General features: G+C 49.5%; 1 protein-coding gene across 1 annotated transcript in view; it reads right to left on the bottom strand.

The window, feature by feature from the left end:
- Positions 1–27,500, bottom strand: part of Myo16 (myosin XVI) — a 378,094-nt gene that overhangs the window by 19,237 nt on the left and 331,357 nt on the right. The window contains exons 33-35 of the mRNA XM_010619995.3: positions 27,408–27,496; positions 12,239–12,397; positions 4,284–4,375 (exon numbers count right to left, since the gene is read on the bottom strand). Of these exons, the coding sequence (XP_010618297.1) occupies positions 4,284–4,375; positions 12,239–12,397; positions 27,408–27,496 (340 nt within the window). The remainder of the gene's footprint in view (positions 1–4,283; positions 4,376–12,238; positions 12,398–27,407; positions 27,497–27,500) is intronic.

Raw genomic sequence — 27,500 nt, 5'->3', positions numbered from 1 at the left:
GTGTGTGTGTGTGTGTGTGACTAAGGGTTGACAGGGTCTTGCTGAGTTGTTAGGACCAAATGCTAACTTGCAAATCCTCCTGCCTCAGCCTTCTAGAAGTGCATGTACTGCCAAACCTGGATAATTTCTGTTCTTTAGAAAAACCCAAAGAAATGGTTTTTGGTAAGAAATAGAATAAATGGCCATAATGAAAATGAAAATTCATAATATTATTGTGGAAGCAGGCAGCTAGGAGGAATAAAAGAGTGCAAAGAGAGTGGGTAAGGTTGAAAGACCAAGTAAAGAGAAAGGAGCCATCTTCCTTCCCGGTGGCCAGCGACGAGCCCTGAGCGGGCGAGCCTGCCGCAGTGCCCCCGCCAGCGTGCGTGCTCTGCTCCTCTTTGTTCGCCTTCCGCTGCGTGCTGTCTGCACCCCACGCCCACCAGGGGCCCAGCGTGCGGGGTGGGGCTCAGCAGCTCTCGGTGATGCCCGCTGGCAGACAGCAGCACTCCAGGGCTGGCTGTGCCTTTCCTCCCCGAAGTCTGGGGGCCGCGCCCTGCCCGGCACACAGCTTCGAGGAAACCATTCGAGTCTCCTAAGACCTACACGGGGAAGGCGGTGTCCCTGGTGTAAATGCTAACGCCAAACTCCCCTAAGCTGCGAAACTCCAAGTTCGAGTCCACCAACCTCCCCCCTGGGGCCAGGGTGCAGAGCCCAAGCTGTCCCGTCCTCTCTGTCCATTCACCCCAGGACCCCAGGGTGTACAAACCGAGCTTCTGTGTGAGGGAGGTGTCAGTCAACGTGGCTACTTTCAAGATAGAGCCAGTGTCACAGCTTTCACTGTGCTCTGCTAATTTCAGTGAAATTAACTTTTACTCCTTTTATGTAAAGCCATTATATTTGCAAGTTAATAAATAATTATGATGGAGCACAACATAAACCACATTTTCTATATTTTGTATCTTAGGCTGTGTCTCTATTAGAAAGGATTTGGCATCTGTATTAAGAACCAATAAAGAGCTTGTTGTGGACTTAGTGTAAAAAACCACACTTGCGGATGTAAAATGGATTTTATGGATGACAGCAATTAAGTTGGTGTGTCAGTCAAAATTCTTATTTGCAAGCAGCAGCAGCAGTGTACTCTGGGCGTCGCTAGCTAGGGGTGGAGTGGGTTTCCTGGGAGGCAAAGATTTATGGCCAGAAGAGGGAACAGTCTGGAGATGGGGTGGGCAGCGCTCCTTCTTGGAAACTCTGCTCCACTGGGGGAAGAACCCAGAGGTTGAAGAAAACCCAGAGGGATGCCGTAGAGGTCTCCCAAGGGCCATGGGGGATTCTTTGCATCCTTGCATTTTACGGCCCTCACTCCACACACATGATAAACAGACCCACGGAGCCCCGCGGAGGCTGGGGAGCTGTCAGAGGAGAGGAGGGAGGAGCGGGGAGGAACTCTTCCCCTTCACGTTCACTGTGGTGGGCAAAGAATTTCAAAGCCAGACCAGACGCCAACAAAAACAAATTACAAGTGTCTACTGCTTAAGGCTACTTGAGACTTTTATCTTATCTTTGAACCAAAAATTCCTTAACTGTTATGGCTCCTCCACACCTGTCAATGGGCTGCAGTGAGCTTGGGTCAGGAGCAGAATGCGTGGTCTTGGTGGTGCCGTCTACTCCAGCCCAACTTGGCACACTTCCCACATGATCCCAGCCAGCCCCTCTGGCTCTCCCACTTTTCTTTATCTATGAGAATGCCCAGACATTTTATCTCCGGTAAAGGGATATCATTAAATCACCCATGATGGTAATTAAGACAAAGACATTCTTGAGAGGGATTTCGCTTCTGGCTCAAGCAGTATTTGATTTCCCTGCGAGAAGCCAGCCATGCCCCGGGCCCAGGGCCAATTTCACAGAATCGCTGCTGTGCTATGTGTATTGGAGGGGTCCAGAGTGCAGCCTGCCTTTCCGTGTCCGCACCGCCCACAGAGTCACATCAGGGGCCAATCCTGGGAGACGTGTGACCAGCACAGCAGTGCCACAGAGCTCAGCTTCTAGGGTGAGGGAATCTGCCCCAGCTTTTGAGCACCCACAACTTGCATGGGAGAAAAGGAGCATGGTTTACCATTTCCTTGGGGGAGAAAAGTACTATAAAGTGACTTCTGCTTCCTCGGGGATGTCTGTGTTTGAAAACAAGTCCCCCTGGGACACCGGAAATGGGAATGATTCCTGGTGGCTTCTCCCTTCTCTCCTTCCTTCTCAGACAAATCCATAAGCGGTTCCAGAGATGCCTGTTTTATAACCCTCTTTCTCAATGGCCCCTCTCCCTGTGAGCCACAGAGCAGCGGCAGAGGGAGCCAGGGGGCTGCCCTTGTGCTCAGAAGCAGGGAATCCCCCTCTATGGCATCCCCAGACCAGGGTTGGCTACAAGGAGGTTCCCCTGGACCAGCAGCAGCCCAAGTGCCTGTAGTGCTGACCAGATATAGGAGCTGCATCCCCGTGCGACAGACAGGAGATGGGGTGATCTGTCATTACACCAATGGGCACTTTCCTCCTCTTTCTGTGCCAACGTATCAGTGCCAGTGACTTCAGCAGATTGCCTTCTGTAAGATTTATTGTTAAGGTTTAAATTATTGATTTTTCTCACTACCTCATCAATGTTATTTAGAAAAACCTCAGCTGATAATGTGGCCACACTGACATAATTCCAGATATTTCAGTGGAAGCTATCACACGCTGGTGAGTTGATTTTGTACAAGCACCTGCATCTATGGCTGAATTTTAAAGGTATTTTCATGCCGATGTATGACATAATAAAATTGTACTCTAATGCTATATAAGAACTTTGTCACCAAAGCAATAACATTTTAATGTACTGACAATAAAGTGTGTATAACTGTTGGTTTGTGCACCTCCTAGAATGAGGCATATTATGCTTTTAGAAGGTAATTAAAAGAGCATTTTAAAAAAATAACAGCAATGATAGAAGGAAACAAGGAGAGAGATCTTTCGCAAATGGAAAGGGGTCCAGGAGAATAAGGGTGAGGGGAGGTGGGGAGAGGAAAGGGAAGTATCAGATTGACGTGCTTACATGGACCAATACCCATGATGAATGCAGACTTATGTTCATCAACAGGAACTCAAAATAATAGGAAGAATGGAAAAGGGATTTAGAGACTGAGGGAGGGAGGTGGGTACAGAGGGGATTAAAGAAGAAGCAAGCTGTGTTATGTACATGTCCCCACTCCCCACGACGAATGTAGCCTTCTTGTACTACACACATGTACTAATGAAATAAAAAATACAGCACACAAAGAAAAGAGCACAAAATTCGATTACAGAAATTCTTACTCTTTCTATGAAAAAGCTACTGCATTAGTGAGTTTCCTAGTGCATTAATGAGTTTCTCTTCCTGGGGACAGAATACCCAAGGCCCACAGCTCAAAGGAGGAGGAGTCTACTTTGCCCACAGTTTAGAAGTTTCAGGTCGGGCATGAGTGGCCTGGCCCAGCAGAGAGCCTGGTTGGGGGCCAGGCGGAGGACAGCTGCTCACCTCATGACAGCCGGAAGTGGACATGGAGGGAGGAGCTGGGGAGGGAAAGACCCTTCTGGGTCAGACTCCCAGTGGTCCCCTCTTCCAAATGGACTCACCTCCTCCCTGTGAACTCATGAGCCCAGAAAGATAGCACCTCTCAACCCAGTCAGGCTCGGAGGGACATCTAGATAGGAACCATAACCACCAACGTCATTTTTTGTCTTGAATAATCTCCTTTACCTTGGTGAAATGTCAGAGGCTAAATAAGCACAGTGAGTTCGACACCACGTCTACACACACGGGAAGATTCTGCGACCTACGCCCTCATTTGACCTGAGCGCTCCCTGCACCGGCTCTCTCTGAAATGAAATGAAGGTGCAAGGAACTCGGAGGTGCTGACAGAGACTCCACAGTAGCTGCAGGGCACTGCAAGGTTTATTTCACTGTTGTGGTCACTTCCACTCTTCTTTCTCAGCCAAAGTCAACAGCAGAAAACACATGAATATCCCCAGTGGGCTTTATATCACCACTGCCACCGAGAGCAACTCGAAACCATGACATATACGTTGTGTGCGGTAAGCAGTATGGAGCATCTGTTAATTTTTAGTTGTGCTGGCTATTATCTTTTTGAAACAAGCAGAAGTGGAGCCAGCGGGGAAGGACACTGAGTTGGAGGACCTCAGGCAGCATGGGAACAGCCATGTGCTCCAGACGAGGAAGGAGACCCCTCACAGCTCTGGACGTCAGCCACAGCCCAAGCGGCGGACGCGGCCCTTACCTGAGTGCTGTGACTCTCCCGGTGTCTCTGGAACGTCGAGGTCCCTGTGCCGCTCACACACACCCGCGAGTACCCGTCCTCCTCAGCGAGACCTAGGGGTGCACACAGCAGGGTCAAGGTGGGCCGACTCTGCCTGGTGCATAACCTTCCTCCCGACCGCAGTAGCGAGCACTGCTGTGTTTCGCGGGTGGAAACACCAGTGAACACTAATTGAATGTTAAGTTCACAACAGAAGAAGGAAATACAAAGTATTGTCATGGCTCCATGGAGCGGAGGAGGAAGTGCGCTGGTGGAAGAGAGGAAATACTAACGAAGAAACGCAACGGAGCAGCTCAGAAGGGGCTTCAGGAAGCGCTGGAGTGGAGAGGGACAGCAGCCCTGGCGTCCCCTGGGAAGGGACTGTGGGGCCCGGCCTCTCCCCGAGAGCTTTCACAGCCCAGCCTGGGGCGGGGGAGTGCGGGGCAGGCCCCGGGGGTTGGAGGAGCGGACAGTGTCCCTGGACAAGGACATTGGGCACGCACTGCTGGAGAAGTGGGCGGGGTCTTCTCATGGAGATGCAGAATCCCACAGGCGCGAAAATACCATTAAATGAAAGGCACATTTACAAAGAACGACTCAGAGAGTTTAAGACAGGGAATGGAAGGCTTTCTTATTCTTAAAACACCCTACAAATCAAAATAAAAGGCCCACTCTCAGATTTTTAAAAATGAATAAATGTGCATAGAAAAGTAAGAAGAAATTATCTAAGTGCCCAGAAGGTAGGAGTGTGTTCATATTACGGAAAATTCAATACGTGCACGGAAGATTGCAGTAACTTCCGTTACCTACCAAAACAACAAGGACTCCATCCTTTCACAGAAGTTTCAGGCTTAATGTAAAAGAGAATACAAAGTGGAGTGCCACATCCACCCAAACTTGGTACTCTCTGTGTCTCGATCGCATTCTGCCTATGTTTTCTTGTTTCTTGAAAAACCCCAGAAACCAGCCAGTCCCCACTCTGTGCGGGAGCCAGCGGCAGGCATCCTAACCGGACCGCGCTGACTCCCTGAGCCCAGCCTCCCACCTGGGTACCGGTGCAGCGCTACCACCGGCACCGCGGGAAACCGCAGGGTAAGCAGGGCCAGCGGCCTCTCGCACACCCGCAAGGCGGCCTGCCCCGGCCCAGCGTCCAGTTAGATGGGGACTGTGTGTCTCACCCTCTAGCATCTTTTCAGAGCAGCAGCCAGGCGCCAAGGAAGGCACTCGGGGGATAGGGGAAGGAGTGCCCTGGAGCGGAGCTACATGCAGCACAGACCTCGCGCAGACCGCTCCTGGGACCCGCTGGGACCCTGCACAACGGGGACAGGAAGATGGGGGCAGGACCCAGGCGAGAGGGGAAGGTGTTGAGCTCTTCTCTTGGCAGGGGAACTGATCACAGAGTCGGGTGAACGAGCCCTGGCCCAGGGACAGCAAGAGAAATGAGTGGCTTCAGGACACCCAGGTGGCTCTGGTCCCCAGAGCGCCCTGTGATTTCTAAAGGGCTTCCTGACTCGGCGATGAAGTGAAGCCTGCATCGGGCTCTGCGCATCCACTGAAGGCCTCTGAAGTGGAGGAGACCAGGTAGACCTTAGAAGTTCGTCTCCCTGTGCTTCAGTCTGAACACAAGCTCAGTTGTCAGGGTCCTCTCCACTGCCGAGGGCCCTCGTCCTGGCTGGTCCTCTGCGCTCCCAGGAACGGGGCTCCGCACTCTGGTCCTTGTCACCTGCTGGCCTTGTCCTCTCCCTGTCTCTCTCCGTGAGTGATTTCTGTTTGCTGCCCAGCGTGGCCCTGCTCTCGGGCCCTCCTCACCCTGGAAGTGCGTCCTGATGCTGCGAGCTGCCCCCTCCAGCTCAGCTCAAAGTCCTGCCTCTCCCGTGACTGTGCCCAGAGTCCTGAGTGAGCCCGAGTGTCCTCAGCACTGTTTCCATGGTGATCTACCCTCGATTTCTGAACCACAGCTCCGCCCAACAGCCTCCTCTGAGCTCTGCCATCTGCCAGAGCCCCACGCCCTCTGTCCCACGCCCTAGGGGCCTCGCTTGCTTTGTGGCTCTGGACCCAGGGGCCCTCAGGTGCTCTTCTTGTTTGGGACACAAGACTGCAGAGGTTCCTAAAGAGTGGTTACCCGACTCCGGGCCTCATCCCCTCCTGCTCAGTGGGACCAGCACTGTGTTCGGGGTGTGGGAAGACATCCTACCAACTCAGGTGCCAGCGCTGACCCCTGCTGCCTTTTGCTTTCATTTTCATCAGCCCATTGCAGTACACGATGATTACGTCCATCACGCAGAGCCGGCGCCTGCACATGGCACCTCTTCATTCTTTTTCAGTTCTTTCCCCAGCTCCTTTCCTTTTATAAAAGGCCTGGCTCCCAGTTTCCTGTTATCCTTCTTGTAGTTTCCTCTTAATTTACTGATACGTTGAGTTTCTTACATCAGAGAAACCACATGATACTTAGGCTTGTGTTCTGATTCATGTCACTTGATATGACGGTCTCAAGGTGTGACCATTTCCCTCCAAATGACCCAAGTTTATCCTTCTTCGTGGCACAGTAATACTCCATTGTATGTAAACACATTTTTTTACTCATTTACCTGATGGTGGGCATACAGGCTGCCTCCCTGTATGGTCTCAGAGAATACATTACCTTCTACTTCATTTGTCCATTGCCTACGGTTTCTGTTTCTACTGGAAAAATCTGCACGGATCTTGGCACTCTAAAACCCTTTATGATTTTGTAACTGTGTGCAGGTAGCATTCTCTGCGTGCTAACATTGTACCAGTGCCATCATGCAAAATTCCCAGGGCAACCTGCAAGATGGATTTTTAAATCACATCCTTTTTTAAGACAAGAAAACTGAAGGCGGAGAGGTTAAGCAATCAACAGTCAGACCAGGGGACTGGACCCAAGGGGAGGACTCCTTAAGCCCCAAGAACAACGTCACATTGCTGAAAAACAGCAAGCTGTCCCCTCAATCCATCCATTTCTAACTGGTACAACACTGAAGAGCGGAGAAAATTCAATTAAGCATGGCCCAAAGTAGATGTGACTTAACCTGACTTCAAAATGCTGCCCATGGGGAAGAGGAGCAGCGCTCACAGGTGCCTGGGGCTGCTTTCTTTGTCGGCATCCACTGCTCAAAACAGCCAACTGCAAAGTATCCCAGCACGTCCGGGGAAGGCTGCTGCTTATTCTTCTGGCCTTCGAGCTTTGAAGTCAGATGACAGCAGTACAGTTTCCAAGGACCCAGCACAATTCCCATGGACATGGAGCCGGCAGACAGTTTGTTTACGCACGCTGTGGGTGCCCACCTGCAGTTTGTGGGGCAGCGGTGTGGGTTTACCTCCAGGCCTGGCCCGTGGAGGTCTGGGCTCAGGGTCCTGCAGAGGACAGTGCTCCTAGCCCTGCAGGGCCGCACAGCCCTTTGCCTTCGTGAGCCTTCCTGTGCGGGGAGAAGAGGGTGACACCACGCACGGGAACCAGGGACTGCAGCCGAAGGGCAACTCAGGCCCAACGCCTCTGCTCCATTAATCATCATTTTCCTGCTGCTCGAGAATAAAAATGTACATTTGCTGAGTGGCAAGACAGGGAATCATGCAGATGATGAAATGTCCTTGTTGGGAATTCTTATCTCTCCATCTCTCTACAAGATAAGCATCTGTATATTCACAATATTTTGTTTGCTATAGTTAAACAACTAAAAATCACTCTCTAATCTGAAGATAAATAACCACAAGTCCGGGGAATAATTAAGTACACAAAAAAAGATCCAAGTCTGTGTTCGCATCGTGGAAGGATGGCAATTAAAGTAAGTGATAGCAGTAATTACCCACACATAACTACATTTCAGCAAAGGAACAAACAGATCATTATTTCTGGAATGCAGAGGTAGCTGAAGCGGAGCGTTCTCTAGGGAAGGCCAGTCTCTGGTTCGCCTTGAACGTCAAGTTTCCGGTCATCCTGTGTCTCCATTTAGGAAGGCCACGGTGAGCTGGTGATGGCCTTGGTGCCGTCCTGGTCCTGCACCCCTGCGGGCAGTGCCTGTCACATTTGTTCCACTGCCGAAATTCAGGCCTCCCCCTGTGCTCTGCAGAGCGCTCACCGGCTCCTTCCGGACATGAGGCACTGTTCTGTCAGGGAGGCCCTCACACCCCGGTGTCCTGGGCATGGAGATTTTAATCACTGGGGGAAGCTCCAGGCACCCAGAAATTCATGGTGCTCACAAAATGTGTCACAGTGCTGTGAAAGGCGGGACCTCGCACTGCAGTAATTTCCCACCTGTGCACGAAACTCTCAAGATTTTCAAGTCATCATCAGTGAATGACAGCACAGAACCTGCTGTACTTTAAGATCCAGACCCTGTAAGCATTTAAAGAAGAATGTGTAAATCTGCATTCCAGCGTTTGGGCACATTCTTCTTGTTGCACACTGAAGTTCAAAGACCTGGCGTTCCCAAAGACTGATTTTTATACTATGAATTTCAAGGAGAGTTTGCCACAAACATTTCCATTTTGGTCTGGAGGGCTTTTGTTTGTTTCGTTGGTTTGGGGCTTTGATTTCACTTATAGAGTAAGGCTGAGCTTTCTGAACGGACTGTTCTGGGATCATTTTCCCAAGATGTAACTTTTCTTTTCACTGAAAACACAGAGAAAATGAAGCATCTTGGAGAAGGGAAGTTCCCTCCTCTGTGCCCCTTCCCTTCCTCCCTCTCTCATTTTTCGCTTGGTTTTCCATTGTGGGGTTGTCACCGCCACACAAATTAAGAGATAGCGTCATCAGGGACAGGAAGCCCAGCAGTTTCACTCCAAGACCTGACTGCCTCCTGGGTGGGGGATCTCTGCCCCTACTTGGTGGGAGTTGGTTCTCAGAGCTCATCCCTCCCTGGCCATCTGTGACTCCTCAGGGTGCCTGGCCCCTTGGCAAGGCAGTTGACCCCCGCTGACAGTGTCACAGTTACTCTTGTTCCTGTCTTCTGCTGCCTTTTGCTTTTAATTCAGGTCTTCTCCGACTATGACCTAATGTTGGTTGATGTCTTAGAAAGTATTTTCACCTGGCTCAGGGCTTCCCGTTTGTGTCTGGCCACACCTTATTCAGTCCTCTGAGAAGCCCTTTCTTTTCCTTTTGCTGAGATACATTTTCTTTTAGAAATTTATTATTTTGCATTTGGTATTTAGACCTAGAATCTACAAGAGAGTTTTGGGGTGTGCGTTTGTGTGGATCCTGAGGTAGGGGAAGCTTCCTGCCCTGCCCTACCTGGACAGCAATGGTTTCTTCTCCCAAAACCCTAGAAGACAACTCTGTCACAAACGAAGTGGCTCTTGATGTCAGCCAGACTTCTGTTTCTCCCAGCATGTTGGTACAGCACTGATGTTATTTCTTCCTCAGAACTTTGGGAGAATTAAGTGGACAAACCAGAAGACTTTTCCTGTACGAAGGTATTCCAGCTACACATTAAATTAATTTAATGATTGGAGCAGTATTTAGCTTTCCTACTTTACTTTGGTAAGTTCTATATTTTTTGAGAAAGATTTTCAGTAAATTTACAATTATATTTGGCAAAAAACTATTCTCACATTCTATGAATATGAATATAATTTTTAAATTTCTGCATGTCCCATCCAGTGTCACTGTTCTATGCCTAACATTTGATATCTTCCCCCCTTACTTTTGCAAAATGATCATCAGTTCTATTAATGCTTTCAAGAATAGTTTTTTTTGGTTTGTTTGGTTGGTTGGTTGGTTCTTTTTGGTACCACAGATCCAACTTGGGTCCCTGCGCTTGCAAAGCAGGCACCGGAACCATTGAGCTAAATCCCCCGGGCCCCCAAAAAAGTTTTCAAGGATAGTTTTGCTCAAAAAACAAAACTGATGCTTTGCCCATCTGTGTTTCAATAAATTATATTCTTAATGTTATTACAGCTTTCCTTCCACTTCACTGGAGTTCGGTTTCATTGTCTAGCGTCGTAGCACTGTTAATGCTGATGCGCAGCCTCTCTTCTCTCATGCTGCAACCGTCAGAGGCCCACATTTCTACTCACGAAGACACTGGCCAAGGCCCCAGGTTGTCGCCTGCACAGACATCCCTGTGTTCCCTTCAATTTATTTTGTGAGATTTCTCGAGTCCACTGGTTACTGAGAGGTGTGATTCTTAGGCCCCAGACGCATGACTAATCACTCTGTTTCCTGATATTTGCAAGCTCTGTTTTCTTCATAGCTACTCGTTGGGCACTATATTTCAGACACTGTAGTCCTTGAAGCATTGTGTTACCATTGCCTTTGATGCCGAGTCGCACTATGTGAAGCTTTAAAGCTTAAGGTAATTTGAAAAGTTTATTTTCAGGTGTATTTTTCTTGTATTTGTCTCCCTTCTTTCTTCCCTCCTTTCCCTCCCCTTCTTCTCTTTTTTCTGGCAGTACTGGTAATTGAACCCAAGGCCTTCACACTGAGCTATCTCCCCAGCCCTTTTTGTTTTGAGACAGGATCTCGCTAAGTTGCTAAATTTTCCAGGCTGGGTTCCAATTCCCACTCCTCCTGCCTCAGGCTCCCAGAGTGCTGGCATAATAGGCATGCGCTCTTTCTGCTTCTTGATTCTCTAGTTAGTGTGGGAACTTCTCACCACGTCAGCTTTCTACACAGATGTGCTCTCCTCTTTCCCTAAGATTCTAGTAATCCTTCTCACTATGTTCTTCATGCCTCTGGACCGTTTTCTAGAATTCCTGTTCGCCCTTCCACTTCAGTCCTCCACTTCCTGGATGTTTTTGTTTCATTGTAAAGAACTGTCTCATTCTATTACTGGTTTTCAATTTCAGAGTTTCCATTTGGTAGCATTTGTGGAGTCTCCACGTCTGCTACAAGTCTATTATCTGTTCGGGAAGGGTGAGCATACATTCTTTTATGCTGTATGTCATTGATCTACAATCTTTTCAGTGACCATGGCTGTCCTACAGTTGACTGCTGTAGTTGACAAGAAGCAGTGATTGTGTGTGCATGTGTCTTGTTATTTTTGGTTGTGTGAAAGGCCTTGTTTGGGAGAAATGGTTTGTGAGGATACCTTGAACCCTGGGCTGTGGGTACTGCCCTGAGGACAGATCTATGTGTGTTTATCCCAAGCACACGGGGACCCTGCCATTCCAGGATGCCATAGCCCAACTCGGAGGTGGTGTAATTCCCAGCTGGGCTGTGCCCTGGTTCGGGGTGGACACTTCACAGCTGCACCCCCGGGCCTGGACTGGGTGCCTACCCTGTGATCCCGAAAGGTGGTAAGGGTCCCAGAGCTCCTTGGGTGCCCTCTGTGAGTCCCCAGTGTCCCTGGAGTGCTGGCAACTCTGCTGCAGCTCAGCAGTTCATTCCTGGTGGCCCAGAGAGCTGATGCCTCTCTAGCACAGCTAACCAGACTACAGAAAAATACTTGTTCCTTCTTTTGAACTTCTTTTTATGGCAAGGTTGGTTTGATATTTTTTGCCACAGTTCTTTTATATACAAGAGAAAATAATTATTTACAGAGTTTTGGACACGTACAGTCAAGCTAAGTTCTAAATGATATACTCATTGATGCCCTTGAAAGAAAAACAAAAACAAACTACAAGCAGTTTGGCATTTACCATTCCTTCAGTATTATTTCCTCCACATTTCTTAGTTATGGGAAATATTTTTTAATTAAACAATGTTGGAAGAATGTCCAGCTCGTCTTGCTTCTCAGTGCATGACTAATTGTACGCCAGTTCTCATGGAGCAATATTGCAAAAAATCTGAAAATTCTCCACATAGTGAATGAAATCCTAATTCCCAACATACACCCTAGCATTCTGACCATAATCCCCTCATGGAGTTTCTCAGTTTATGTTTTATTTTCCAGGTAGTTTATAATTTAAATCTGTTCTTGCTGGGAGGGGGACACAGCTTTGAACTTGTGTGCATTTACCTCTGATGTAAAAGTGCTTACCGTTGGAGAGAGAATTTCCATTTTCAGCAGTTATAGCACCAGACAGTGAATTTGAAAATTGAATCCCGTGGCTGTTTGCATTTCTATCTTGAGTCTCTGAAGCCATTTCTGATATACTGGCATCATCCTGGCTGGTCAGGTTGAGGTTAGTTTCGAAACCTAAAATAAATTTTAGAAAACTTTATTTATACTGAAAGATCTGAACAACACACTGGGGGCAAATAATAAAGTTTACTGAATCGAGTACTAATGCATTTCAAATAATTGATAGTAACCCTTAATCAAATCTGGGGTTTCCATAATAGTCACCAAATTTTGCTCCAACAATATTGAGCCAAGAGAAAAACATCAGCTGGAGAAACCTACATAATTTGTCACTTTCACATGCATTTACACAGAATTTTCGATGTCACAGATCAAATAGGTTCACGCAGTCTTGCCCATGTGCAGAAGAAATGAGCTCATGTATCAGGAGCTTTCTGAATTACTAAATTTAAATACAGTAAGGGACACAGAGCTTTCCAACTAAGGAATTTATCTTCTGCGTGATTATAACATTTTCATTAGCCACTTTGGAAAATGAAGCTTCAAACACCCTCATATATCCATGTTCTAACCGTCAAAGGGACCATCCCACTGCCACCGTCAGGGTTTAGGCACACGGAAGCAGTCACCCAAAACAGCCGAGGGCCAGGTGAAGTTTCTGAAGGGGTCGTATTAACAAGACATAATCAAGGCTCAGGCTTCAGAGCAATGGTGCAGGAAGCCGACTTCCCTGCCATCCCCACAGGCTCCCCAGGGAAGTGCTCAAATCTGCAAACCGAGCCTGAGTGACACCTGTCCTCTCCCCAGAGCCGTCCCCTGTCCTGCTGCCAGAGTCCCTGGGACAGGTATGGAACTGGACCTAAGGCCATGTATGCTGGATGTGTTCTTCCCCCTTGGTACTTAGTGGATTCTGCCTTAATGTTAAGCCTTTCCAAAGTTCCAGGCTAATAATTATTCCGAAGAGATAACAGACATCTTTGCACCGTTGGACTTTGCTTATGGGTGAAGTGTGTTATCCTCCCTGATCCAACGCCAATAATCCAGACCCCAAGAATCCTGGCCCCATGAGGAGGCAGAGCTGTTACCCCTATTTTGCTGAGAATTCAAGTTGGTCGGAGGCCTGCTGTGGAAAGAGGTGGGATGGAAGTTCAACCCTTACATGCTAATCACTGTCCAGCTTTTTACTCAGTGAAAGACAAGTTAAATTATGTTACTTCTATGCTTAAAGCTCTCGAAGGGACTGCACTGACTCAAACCTAATGAGGGGAGGCAGGAGGGGTGATGAAACGCGGAGGAGGAGGAAGAGATGGAGGAGGAGGAGGAGGAGCAGGAGGAGGGGAGGGAAAGGGGAAAGGCGGGGCCTGGACTGGGTCCCTCTGACCTTCCCCCTCCCTGGCACTGCCCATGCCCCCAGGATCCACACCCACAGGGCACCATGGGTGACAGGACTCGGTCAGGCCACCTGAGGGACCTCTCTCATTAAGAGTCACAGAGCACAGCTGCTCAGCCCAGAAACATATTGAAGATTTAAGCAGTAAAAACTGCTGAGGAGATGAAATGAACACCAGGTGATCAGAGACTCTACACAAAGTAATTCCAATTAGCCAGAACACTCTCGAGCAAAACGGACAAGGCAGGAAGGGTTGTACAACCCAACTTCAAAACACACATTATGAAGCTGTAGTAAGCAAAATAGCAGAATAAGGGCACAAAACACCAACAGAGCAGAGTGAAGACCCTGAAAGGGGACCACACATTGACAGTCAACCGACTTTTGATAGAGGTGCTAAGAATACGCACTGAAGAAAGAAAGGACAGTCTTTCCAGTAAATGGTGCTGGGAAACCCGGTATCCATAGGCGGAAGAACGAAATCAAACCACTGTTGTTCACTAGTCACAAAAACCAACTGAAAATGAATTAGAGAGATTCTTAAAGTTTTGTCATGTAAGTTAGGCTGCAATCCTATGCCATCTGCTAAATATTTTCTTAATTTTTGTGATCTCAAAATCGAATCTGTTTAAAGGTGGACCTGGAGTAGAATAAGACAAGACAAGCAACTAGCCCAGAAATAATGAGAGTACTAGGAGAAAACATCAGGGAAACACTTTGGGACTTTGGCATGGGAATAAGATAAAAAGAAAAAACAGAAGCAAAAGATAAAACAGAGAAATGAGATTACACCAAACTTCTGCAGAGTGAAGGAAATGAACAACATAGTGAAGAGATAACCTAAAGATGGGAGAAAGTGTTTGCAAATTATTCATTTGACAAGTAATTAATATCCTGAATATGTGAGGAACTCAAAAAACTCCACAGTAAAAAATAATCAAATTTTAACAAGGGTATTAGACTGTGATAGATATTTCTCCAAAAAATACACAAGTGGCCAAAGCTGTAAGACAAAATGGTAACCATCACTAGTCATGAAGAAATGCAGACAGAAACTGAAGGGTGGTTTCATATCACTCCAGTTAGAAAGGACGAAAGGTGACCAGTACTGGCAAGGAGATGGAGTGAGTTGGGAATGCGAAACAATATAGCCACTGTGCAAACTAGCATGGATGTTTCTCAGAAAACTGAACAGGACGACCACATGACCCAGAAATCCCACTGCTGGGCATGTATCTAAAGGAAATGAAACCGGTATGTGGAAGAGGCATTTGCACTCCCATGTTATTGTGGCGATACTCATTAACAGCCAAGGAATGGAAATAACCTACATGTCCATCAACTGATAAATGGATTCAAAATGTGAATGTGCGTGTGTGTGTGTATGTGTGTGTGAGCTTTCTTGCTGTGGGATATAATATACAACACCCAACTTGAAAAGAGGTTTAATTTGGCTCATGTTTTAAGGGGATTTAGTCCATGGTCTGCTTGGTCTCAAGGCAGAAAAACATCATGGAGAAGCTGCTTAGCTCATGGTGGCTGGAGAGCAGAGCAGGGTAACAGAGCCACAGAGAAAGGGGCCAGGCACCAGATACAGCACCCAAGGTCACGCCTCCATGACCTACCAGACACACCCAGAAATGTGTCCCCCAAACCCCTGGTGGCTCCTGAGCCAATCAAATTGATGCCATCAACCCTAACCATCACTATGTATGCAATGGCACGGCATTCAGCACAGAAAGAACAAAATTGTGTCATTTGGGACATGAGTACAATTGGGGTCCTTTATGGAAATAAAGTGAAATGAGCTTCAAAAGACAAATACCACATGACCCCACTGAGACACTGGATCTAAAACAGTTACCTTCACAGACATGGAGAGAGGAATGGCAGTTACGAGAGGCTGGGGGACTGCGGCATCGATCAGAGCAGATGGCTTGGGGGGGTCCTGGCATGCTAATAGTGCACAGTAGGGTGCAGCTAACTAGGAAAATGTCCCACACGTTCCACAGTGGTAGAAGGAAACATTTGGGTGTTTTCATCAAAAGAATGAATGAGGTGGATGCTTAGAATCTGATTTATAGGCTGCACAATGTTAGAATGCCACTTGGCACCGCATAAGTATGGACAATTTTTATGCCTTTACCTGTCAGTCAAAAATAAATTTAACTTAAAAATGACTGTGCTTCAAAAGCCAAGCAGACGTGGGGGCTGTCGTCCCCTTGCACACAGGGTTGACAGCAGGGGAAAGTGGGCAAAGGCAGGGGCCCTCTGTGTCCCCGCCTGGACAGGGGCACCCCAGAAGTAGCTGGAGCTGGAAGGGCATCCACACAGTTGGCCACCCCCGGCAGCCTCTGTGTCAGTGAGCGGGCTCCTTCTGAAGCTGCCGGACACAGAGACTTCTGCCTGTTTTGCTTTCTCCTTAAGCTATTTCCCTTCCTCAGTCTCCAGTTCAGTTATTTCTTGAGCACTATGACATGCAAGACATTTGGTGCTGTGGAAACAAATCCCACAGCCCTGCAGCCCAGAGCTCAGCTCACAGGAGATGCACAGCAGATGTCAGCGAAGTGGAGCCCTGGCTGGGGGCAGAGTGGGCAGGCCAAAAGCGCTGGTGGGAACTCTGCTGAGGTGTAGGCCAGGAGGTGCAGCTCTACTGTGCACACTGGAGCTGGATCTCAGCCCAGCAAGAGAGCTCTAGCACGCCCCGAATAGTAACCATGCTGGTTTTATACACAGGGACAGTGCTCTGGTGGCTACCATCCTTTTAAAGGTGATCCCCCGCTCCAGGTACAAACTTAGAGATATTCTCAGCTATCACAACTGTGGAGCTGCTGCTGGGCACCCCAATACCCAGAAGCCCCTCCCAGCCCCCGAAACCTGGACTGAGCTGGCCCAGAATGGCAGCTGTGCTGTGTGAGGAGCCCAGCCCGGAAGGCAGGTCTGGTCACATCATCACTTCCCACTGGTCTCTGCTTCGTTTGGATTAAGAGGCAAAGCCTTGTCGAGGCCGGGACCCCTAAAGACCCTAGTCCTCTTGTCTGTGCCCAGCTCAACCACCCTGCTTCCTGTCTGATTGTCATTCTGTGGGCCCTCAGAAGCTCTGTCCCCAGCCCCAGCAGAAAGACTCCAAGGTACCTTGTCCCCTTGCCTGCTGCAGGGTGGTGGTACCTAGTCTACTGTACCAGCTGGCCAGCTTTCCACTGCCTTCTCAGAACCCTGAGCTCACGCTGCCTGTTACCCTGGACAACATTGGTCAAGAGGAGCAGGAGAACAGCCATAGACAAGCTGTGCCAATGTCCTGCGGTCTCCTGTCGGGGAGGAAGAGCTGTGCCTTCTGCAGCGGCAAAAGAGGTGAATACTCCCGCCTGTCAAGAATTTCAACCTTGGTTGGGCTAGGTGTGCCACACTCCTGTCTCCTGACGTAACCTGGAGACCTTGCTAAGGCTGAGCTAACTCGCTTAAGTACATAGATACTGGGCCCAACAGGCTACACCTCCGCCCCTAGTCCCTGACTCTTTCACGTCGCCCAAGAAAAATCACTCCACCATGTCTTGGCCAATAAGATATTGCCAAACGTTAAATGCTCCTCCCATGCGCCTCCCCCGTGGTTCCCTATATAAATCTGTGCATTTCCTGAATAAAGAGGAAGCGTTCCAGAAACCTCCCTGGAGTCTGCTTGGTGACTCTGAGGCCTTACTCTCCCGGTCCGAGCTCCCAAACCTTGTTCCGCGAGGCTGTTCACGGACAACAACAGATGGTGCCTGATCAGGGGCTCGCGTATACTGTGTAAATATTGAAGCTGCGGGTAAGGACCCCTATGATGGGCAATCTCTTAAGTCAAGAACGGCCGGTACAGGCTGCCTTAGTAAAGGGTCTTCATGTCATAAAGGCATCCGAGGAGTTTCCAGCCCAAACTCAGGCGAGTGTTGGGCCCCTGAGCACGCTAAAGATGGCGGACAAAAGCCCCTCAAAAAAGATGGTGTGGGCGGGCTGTCTCTTCCGCTTTCTTCTTCCCCAAAGGCATCAGCCCCACCTGCTGGTCTCTCACTTCCTGTTGATGACGTGCCCCTGACAAAACCCCCTCCTCACTGGAATAATGGTCATCGGGAGAGCCCATCTTTTCTGGTCCGAGATGGCGGCCTCCACCTTGTGCACCGCCATCTTACCGATCCCATGGATCTCATTCCTCCTCGACTCTGAGGGCCTGCGATGGATGGGTGGGGGCTTGGCTGGGGCCTGGGGTGGCAGCAGGTGCAGGTGCAGCTGCTCCTGCTCCAGGTTCGAGGTGAGTGACACCCCAGCAGGCCGGATGGCACTGGGTGCGGGCACAGGCAGGCCGCAGAGGGCGGCGGAGGTGGCGGGGTGAGGTCCAGGTTGCCCACGGTGTCCTTGCTGTCCAGGTCTGGTCGGCTGGCCAGGGCACTTGCAGCAGGCTTCCCGGGACCTACAGAACCTTAGCTCCTCCAGGATTTGAGATCTCAGGACCTGGAGCAATGGCCTCGAGACAGTCACCTCGTCTGTGTTCATCACTCTGGCGCCCCCCTGCCACAACATGCCTGTGACCGAGGAAGTGTGGCAGGTGTCTGGGGAGGCCTGGCATGGCACCTGGGAGCCCTCCCTCTGACGGCCCCGGGGCTGGCGCAGCTGGGAGACCCTACACCCTTCCTGGCAGGTCTGCAGCCCACCTTCCGCTCACAATGTAGCATGTTGGCCTCAAACTTGTGGTAATCCTCCTGCCTCAGCCTTCCGAGTGCTGGGATTACAGGCATGTACACCATGGTCAGATCTTTTGGAAGATTGATTGTGAGCCAGACCTTGGGGTATGAAGAAGCTCTTCTGTGTATTTTAGGAACTATGGGTTCCATGGTAAATCAGTGTAAGTCTCCACCCTGACTCATGCCTGCCCCTATTCAGGATCTATGTACTTCAGTACCTAGCCATCATATGGGGAGAAAAATCACATTGTTGCTTATCAACTTCTTATAACTGACCTGCATTTTTAAATTGCAAAGGACCAGTGGTTTCTAATGCATTGCGTATTAGTAAGAAAACTGAAGATTTCAAGGAGAGACCAGGAGAGAGCGGTCAGAAGTCCAGGAAGCTCTATACACAGGAGAGGGCAGTGTTACGATTTTTGTCTAGATGTTCACAAAAGCCTCATACGCACAAAGATGGGAATTTTTGGAGGTGGCTGGATCTAGAACATGTGGAGTAACAGTGTGATGACTGGATTAGTCTACAGATTGGTTAGCACTGTTCTGAGTAGGGGTAATGGGAAGCCCCACCTGGGTGTGGGTGGCATCAACCATTAGGTTTGTAGCCTGGAAGGGATAAAAGGGAAAGAGGGAGGCAGCTCACTGCCTGCCTACCCTGCCATGGACTGTTTCTCCTCTGACATGTCCTTTTGCCATGCTGCCCTGCCTTGCAGCCAGCAGCCTATGGACTGAAACCTCTAAAAACTGGGCTGAAATAAACTTTTCCTTCTTAAGCTGTGGGTATGAGGTATTTTCTCTCAGCAATGAGAAAAGTAAATAGGGAAGCAGGTGACAATTGTTGACTCTTGCAATAAGGCACCGGGCAAAGGGATATGAATGTACCTAGCACTCAGACAGCATGCAATCTTCTAGACTAAGCTAGGGAGTCATAAAAATGATGTAAGCCAGGCATAAAGGACCTGAACCCTGGTGGGTAATTAAGCAATTGGGTTCCTCTTCCACTACTCTTAGGAGAGAGGGGACATGATACCAGCTCAGTCCCTTTGCAGGAAGGCAGCCCAGGCACCATGGTGCTCTTGAGCACTTCTTCACAAAAGCAAGAAACCCAGGCATGTGGCAGTATCTGGAATAATGAGATGCAGATAGAAAGGTCTTTATTCATGTGCTTAAGGAAAGCCACTGAGTGGCTTAGAGGATGGAGCACTAGGTTTCCCTTCAGAGCCCCCAGTGGGAGTTTAATTTGCAATCCCGTGTAGACACACACCATACATAATAGCCACTTGCTTTAGTGGGCAAAGGCCTTACTGGTTACAAAAAATAATCACTTCGGAAGAGGCACCCTTACTTGCAGAATTTCAGATGGAGTGGATTCTTCTGCTGACAGTGCACTGCCAAGCATCACAGCTGTAATGGATTTATGGCTTCCTTCCTGTAGCTCCTCTGAAAAAACGATGAACTCTTCATGCCAGAAACACATCATGTTCTGAATGACATGCTGGCTGCTGCAGATTTACAGCCAATATCTGAGGTGATTTCCCAAGATAATGCATTCGAAGGTGTTAAGGTTGTTACCCTGATGTCCCCCAAAAGCCTCGTGCACTTATAGGCAGCGTTTTTCAGAACTGGCTGGGTCCAGGTGTGTGATGCTGGGGTTGAGGGTGCGTGGTACTAAATTAGTCCACTGACTGGAATTATCAGAGTTCTGGGTGTGGCTGAATGGATTTAATGAAGACAGAAACTCCACTTTGGGTGTGGATGGAACCACCCAAAAGGCTTGTAGCCTGGATGGGATAAAAGGGAAAGGGAGGCTTGTCGCTTGCTGCCTCCTGTCTACCCTGCCATGGACCGTTTCTGTTCTGTGATGCCCCTCTACCATGCTGCCCTGCCTGGGAGCTGCTGACTGTGGACTAAAATCTCTACAGACTGGGAGTTGAAATAAAGTTTTCCTCTTTTAACTTATGGATGTCAAATATTTTGTCTCATCAAGGAGAAAAGTAACAGACAAAAGGATAGCTTTGTATCAGAGTGATCTAAATGTTTACTTGTAATGCTCTGCTTGGTTTTGTTCCTGGGTTTCTCAGATCCAGGAAGTAGTGTGGCCTCCTGGGAATGGCACACTTCTGAGTCTGACCTCTTCACATTTGCCTCGAGAGTCTGTATCAAGGGGGTGCAAGCCCAGGTCTGATGCTCAGGACTGACACCAGGTCTTTGTCCTGCCACATGTCCAACTCTGCTGTCATCCACATCTTTGTTCTATGTTCATATCATGTAGAAGAGGATGGATTTCTGCCTTTTGCATGATATCGCTGTAGACTCAGGTGACAGCGATGTTTAGGATGTCTGTCTCCTCTCCCCATCATGGCGGTGGCTATGACCGTCAGGGCCAGTTCTGCACTGTTCTCATTGTGGTTCCCCAGAAGCAGAGGGCTCACTCAGTACTCCCTCAATGGCTGGGTGTCCTGAGCAGGCACCACCACCCACTCCCAAGACTGAAGTTCAGCTCTCGTGAGCCCCAGGCAAATGATTGCTACCTTGGCATGGGTTTGTTTCTGTGAATGAAGACCCAAGTTTCAAGCAGGAGTTCAAAGAGTGTGAGGCCAAGGGAAACAGACTGAGGAAAGATTTCTGGTGACCTGTGTGTGCCACAGATCCCTCCATCCAGGAAAGAGGGTTTTGCAGAGAAGAGGGGAGGAGGAAGAGGATGGACACAGGGCACGAGAAGAACATTCCCCTAGTTCCAAATCTGCCATGGATGCCACTCAGGAACCCTGACAATGGGAACAAAGGTTTCTCTGCCACTCCCCATGTCTTTTCCTAGTAAAAACTTTGTGTTTAACTTCAGAAGGAATTGCTTCCTCTGGCAGGGTCTTTGTGTCATTATTTTAATTTAATTTTTTTTTTTTAGGAGACTAAGAATAGCATTATTGAAAGAATTCAGGGCTTAGAAGGATGGAGATGTGCACTGGATTCCTCACTCTTGAGACCAATCCCTTTTTGTCATTATGGGGAAATCACTCAACCCCCAGGTCTCAGACTGCTCCATAGTAAACAGGGATGCCATGCCTGCCTCGTCCAGGGAGAGAGTGTTCGGTGTGCTTGGCCAACAGCAGAGAGCCAGTGGCAAATATCAACTGTGACAAATATCAGGGACAGAAGGGTGTCCGCACGCGGCAGGGGCACTGACTGCTTCCTGTTTCTCAAGCTTGTAGCTGGAATCGCTGCTGTCATTGTTCATCACCCTCTCCGGCGCTCTGGACGCTGTAGGATGGATCCTAAGAGCTTGTGCCCAGTCCCGTGTGACAGAGGGGAGACAATGGGGTGTTTCGGTGCCTTGTGAGGAAGCTAATGTAAGAGCTCCGGGTAGAAAGAGCACTTGCTCTGATTTCTGATTCCTGATTCCACACCAAGCACATCTTTCTGTTCTCCCTCTGCTGGGGTGGGGGACAGAGCATTTCCCCGACTTCCCATAGCATTCCGTCAGTTAACACTAGTTCAGTCCTTCCCAGGTAACTGGAAGGGAAAGCACTCCAAGGCTATGCAAGTCTTACTGCACCATTTCCCTACATGAAATCTTGGGTATTTAGCGAAACCGCTGGAAACTATGAGAAAAATGTCAAATCTCTTACAGCTTGTACTTCGGCATTCATGAACGTGTTTCCCACGGACACAGAAAGCGCTGTGTGGACGACACAGCGAAATCTGGTGCTGGTCAGTTTACGGAGGCCCGAAGCTCATCACTCAGTGCAAATGAACAAAGCACTAGTCCCATCCGACTTCAGATGATTCAAAACACCACAATTCGGAGTAGCCAATTAGTGGAAAAAAATCTGTTTCTCCCAGAGAAACGTTAGGAAGAAAACTGTCCACAGCTCCCCCTTGCTCCATGCCCACGTGGTGATAATGGAGAACTCTGTTGTCAGCCATGTCGGTCCCGCTCCCCACAGGACTTCCTCATTTAGAAAGTGAGGGAAACAGTGCTGACCAGAGATGGGTCCGGAGCGCGGGGGAGTCGGGAGGCAGCCAGCCCCATTAGACCAGAACAGACCCAGCAAACCAGCGGGGAGAGTTGCAGGTGGTACACGCCGTGGCCCTGCTTTATCAGGTGCAGGAGCCCTCAGGCCACCCCGACCACACACACGCGCACACACAAGCACACAAACAGCACCATGGAAAGAGCTGTCGAGCCACAGGGAGGAGGAGAGCTGCCTTGGACGGGGAGAGGACCTGAGACCATGCACGGGCGGAAGGAAGCCTGGGGTGCTACTGTGCAAGGGTGCAGACACGGGACGCATGCAAGGCGGTTTCTCCCACTGCGACCTCCTGGGGTGTGCCAGAAGTTAAGGGGTGACAGTGTCAGAGCTCCTGTTCCAGACCTGGGCTGGGAACAGGCGTCTGCAGGCTCTGTGCCTCAGCCCGGCACCTGTGACCCCGCTCAACGCCGGGTTCCACCGTATGAGCCTGCCGCTGACCCGCGATACCGCCCAGTGCTGTTCAGGCTCCTTCCGGGCTTACTGTGCACACCCGGTCTGTCCAGGGTTACCTCTAGAGCCCCATCTCGCTCCCCCGTGGAAGGGCTGTGGCTGAAGTCAGAGTGGAAGCTCCGGCAGGCTGTGCTGCTCTGGCCCCGCACCGGCCTCTGGGAACCACTGTTTGTGCCCTGAGGAACACTGCCACGGTTCCCAGCTCGCGCACGAACAGCAGTCCCTAAGGCTGGGACAGAGAGGTGTGGATGGTTCTCCCCCCAAACAGCCGCAGACAAAGCTACTGGACTCAGACTGTTCTTATTTGGCATATTTATGCAATCAAATACAATATCTGAAAGTAACAGTTAATTGCCAGCCGGGCGTGGTAGCACATGCTTATAATCCTAGCACACAGGAGGCTGAGGTGGGAGCTTCGGCATGAGTTTGAGGCCAGCCTAGGCTATGTAGTGAGTTCAAGTCCATTCTGGACTATACATCAAGATCCCGTCTCAAAAAACAGACAAAAACACTCACACTCACACACACACACACACACACACACACACACACAAACAACAAAACCCCAGAATGAAAACAACCCACTAATATCTATTTTGTGAGTTCTATTAAGCAAAAATGTCCCTGGGGCTACATCTGTGGAATCTGGTTATGCACCAGTTGCTTTTTCCAGGTAGTTTTGCCATCAAACATGTACTTAATCCACTTGCTCTATGGGAAGAAATACTTCGTATTACATTTTGGGCTGGCATCATGTTAATTCATTTAATTTTCTAAGCGAAGGACACAGTGGCAAAATAATGAACTTGATGTAAAAACACACTGTGTGGGTCAGCCCATTCCTGGGTCCCGCCCGGCTCTCTGGATTCCTCAGCCCCGTGGCATCACCATCCTCTCTCATCTCTCTAGGCATGGGGAAGGCGGAGCTCAGCTACTTTCCTCCATGCACGGATTCAGCATGACCTCAGCCGTAGGCTTGGATGCACTCAGAGTGGCCAAGCACCTGATGGCCCAAGCAAGCCAGGACCTCTCCTCCTCCAGCTCTGGACTGGGGCTCAGGCATCTCCGACCTGGGCAGCTGCAAGTGACCAGCGTACCATTAGTCAGACTGCGATTGTGGCTGCCGGTGAACAGAGTCTGTGAGTTCATGAAGGTCTCTCCATCTGAAAGGCATAGGCACTTGCACACTTAACCCCTATGCTGTGCGTTAGCTCTGAAATGCCCTTGAAGATGCGTGTGTTCAGAGGTGTGGCTCTTGGAAGGGGACTGGATTGCGGGGTGCTACACGCAGCAGTGGATTCATCCATTGACGGCTCACAGCTGGATGTGCGGTTAGGTGCCGGGCCTCCTTGGAATAGATGCATCGCTAGGGGGAGCCTTGGGAGTACACAGCTCCCTCTCCAGCCCTCCCCTCCCTTCTCTACTTCCTGGATACCATGAGGCGAGCAGCTCTGCTCCTCCACACCCTTCTGCCTGATGCTCCTATCTAGGAGCCTGCTGACCATGGACTGAACCTCTGAAGCCACGAACCAAGTTAAACCTCTCCTCCCGTCAGCTGTGGGTGTCAAGTGCTGTGTTCCAGCAAGAGGAAAGTCAACCAACACATTACTCTTCACTGCCGGGCAGAGGGGGCTGCACATCATGCTCTAGGACAGTTCCTGTTTCCATGGTCCAGCAAGCACATGTGGGACCTCCCTGCATTTATGGCTCCATCTCAGGTGCACAACTCTTACTTGCTGTACCTGAGTGAGCAGATGTGCACTTTGTAGAGCTTTTGCCTGTCTTTTTCCTCTGCACTCTAGGTAGCCCACATGGATGGCTAGGAGGAGAGCGGCGGAGACAAATGTCAGCATACAGGCCAGGCCCCGTTGCTCATAAGCAACGTGATTAACCTCTTTGTGCCTTAGTTTCCCCAACTGCAAAAGGGGCACAACATTAGCAAACACCTTATAGCAGTGCAAGAATCCAATAAGTTGCTGAAGCTGCCTGCAGCGTGAGGCAGCATAACTGCTCTGTGCTGCCGGTGGTGTTCTTTGCAGGCCACGGTCACCCACGCGTTTGCACAGTCACTTTTCTTCTGTATGTGTGTTCTAGATGTTAGAATTGGTGTGAGTTTGTAGGCCTCAAATTACACGGCAGTGAGTTTGTGGAAACAGAACTGTCCTGAGGCACGTGGTAGCCGTGAAATGCTACATGCGAATCCCTGGAGCTGCAAAGGAGAATTACCCACGAGAGAACTTCCTCTCCCACGTGCAGTCTCCCCATGCCACCGCACATATATTCTACCAGGAAACACTGGCTGCGGCTCACAGCACGGGCAATTTTCTCAATATCATTGTTCCAAAGAAGCAAGGGGAGCACCGTGGAACTTGTGCCAAATGTGTAGAACAACTTCCCCGCACCACAAGGGTGCAAGATAGGAGCTGTAATTAATTTAAGTGCCTGGCAGTTGAATTAGCCACGCTGGAGTATTTGGTAAGTAAAGCTATTTCAGGTGAAGATAAAATGCCTTTAAATATAAAGAGGGTAAAGTAGATTTAAAACTTTAAAGGGAGGAAATCCCAAGCCTACAGTAAATCAGCCATTCAATTAATTTAGAGGAAAATGGATTACTCACCCTAGGATCCAACTGAATAAACCTTAATCATATAAGCACATCTAGTACTTAGGGCTGCCATTAAATTTTCCTTCCACATCTTTCTCTCTCTCCTTGTACATTCTGAAGGGTTAACGTGTGCCGTCAAATCATATAAGCAGCTCTAGTACTTAGGGCTGCCATTAAATTTTCCTTCCACATCTTTCTCTCTCTCCTTGTACATTCTGAAGGGTTAACGTGTGCCGTCTTCTGAGAACATGCCATCCCACAAACTCACAAACGCACTCCCGCCCAGCGCCTGAAGAGTCACGGAGTTTGAACAGTGCCTGGGAGATCCCTGGGTCTGCGTGGGGACGAGGACTGTTCTCAGGGAGCCAAGTTTTTCATCATCATGGCTGAAGTCACAAATGATGCAAACCCATCTTTCCAAATTACAGAGTGTTTTGTAAAAGCCCACAAGAGAAAAAGACATGTTTGTAATTTAGGGGTCCAAGTACATGAGGTTTCGCTATTAAGGCCACGGTGGGTGGGGAGATTGGATCAGCAAGCGTAGACACCGTGCCTGATGGGTCAGTAATTCACTTCCTCTGTGCTAGACTTGGGGACTTCCAAATGGGAGCGTTCTGCCTGGAAAGTCATTAACTTCGGTCCTCAAATACAGCTGGATTGAGAAGAATGCACCCAATTACAATCTACAGTGAAATGAGGTTTATGGGATTTTAATCAACTTTTAGTTCCAAAATCAATTTGTTGAATGATTTTTCTCTTAGATTCCATTTTGGCCCTTGGGGGAAAAATATAACTTGTGAAATTCAGTCCGCCGCTTCCAAGAATACTTTCACTCATTAGTGACGTGGGATCCGAAGACATGGTTAGGGGAACAATCCCTCCCATGCTGGCAGCGTTAAGGGGGCGCCGCCATTCCAAGGGCACCTAGCCTGGCCCATGTGCCCTTGTCTCTGTTGCTTCCTGAATTGTTTAGCTTTTTAATTAATTTCCTAACCGGATGATGATGAAAGGTAAATGTTCATGCATTTTCTTTTGAAGAAAGAGAGGTTAATGTGCACATAACCATGCAGCATGGGTCAGGATCCTATTTCTGGTCCTAGCAACCGACCCCCCGGAAGTTACTCAACTCTGCAGCAAAGTGTCTTCCCCGGCCATGGCATCCGACTATCACAAGTTCTCTTAGCACAAAGACGCCTCATGTCGCTGCTTCTCCACATACAGCAGGGCACCATGGTATGCTGATTTTGCAAAGACGCCTTAAATACATATTTTTTTAAATGCCCACAAGCTCTGTGCTCAAGAGGAACTGAGCAAAACAGTGTGGCTAACCCGCAGGCAGACTCCTGGCGGCACTAGAGGAGACCCAGGCTGGAAGTTCCCTCCTCTGCAAAGCTAACGCTTGTTCAGGCTCAGCAGGCTCAGGCCGTAGCCGCCAGTGCTGGGGAAAGCGCATCAGGGCCCCTGTCTCCTGCGCGCGCACAGCCGAAGAGACCCAGGGTCACAGGCGCCCCACAGGAGACCCAACCTCCACACTGTGAGGAGGTGCACGAAACGCAGCCTTCGCTCTAGCACGCGAGGTACCAGCGCGAGCTCAGTTCTCGCGCGGTCTCCTACCCGGACCCCGTCCTACGCAGTCACAGGTGGAGGGACCCAGGGCTGCTGCCTGCTCACCTGCAGGGGCTGCCGATCCCCTCTGAGGTCGTTACCTGATCCAAGCGCCAGCGCGTGCAACTAGAGACGTGTGCGTGTGGGTCAGACCAAGTACCCTGCGTGCAAACGGTACTGTCCACACGTGCGTGCATGAGAAACACGATTACATGCATCGTGTATGCCGCTGTGTACTTCCGCACAGGCCATGCACACTGCACACCCCGCACGCGCACACCTTCTGTGTACCCTAGGCCCGCCCACTCACGCGCCCAGGCCTGCTCACCTCCGTCCTCACGGATCCTGCGCCCCGCCGCTGACCTGCGCAGCACAGGGCGGCCGGAGCTGAAGATGCTGCTGAGCTCGTCCAGGGGGCTGC

Source organism: Fukomys damarensis, unplaced genomic scaffold (assembly GCF_012274545.1).
Source record: "Fukomys damarensis isolate Sample0158 unplaced genomic scaffold, DMR_v1.0_HiC HiC_scaffold_6, whole genome shotgun sequence".
Lineage (NCBI taxonomy): Eukaryota > Metazoa > Chordata > Mammalia > Rodentia > Bathyergidae > Fukomys > Fukomys damarensis.
This window is presented reverse-complemented; position numbering and strand designations above follow the sequence as displayed.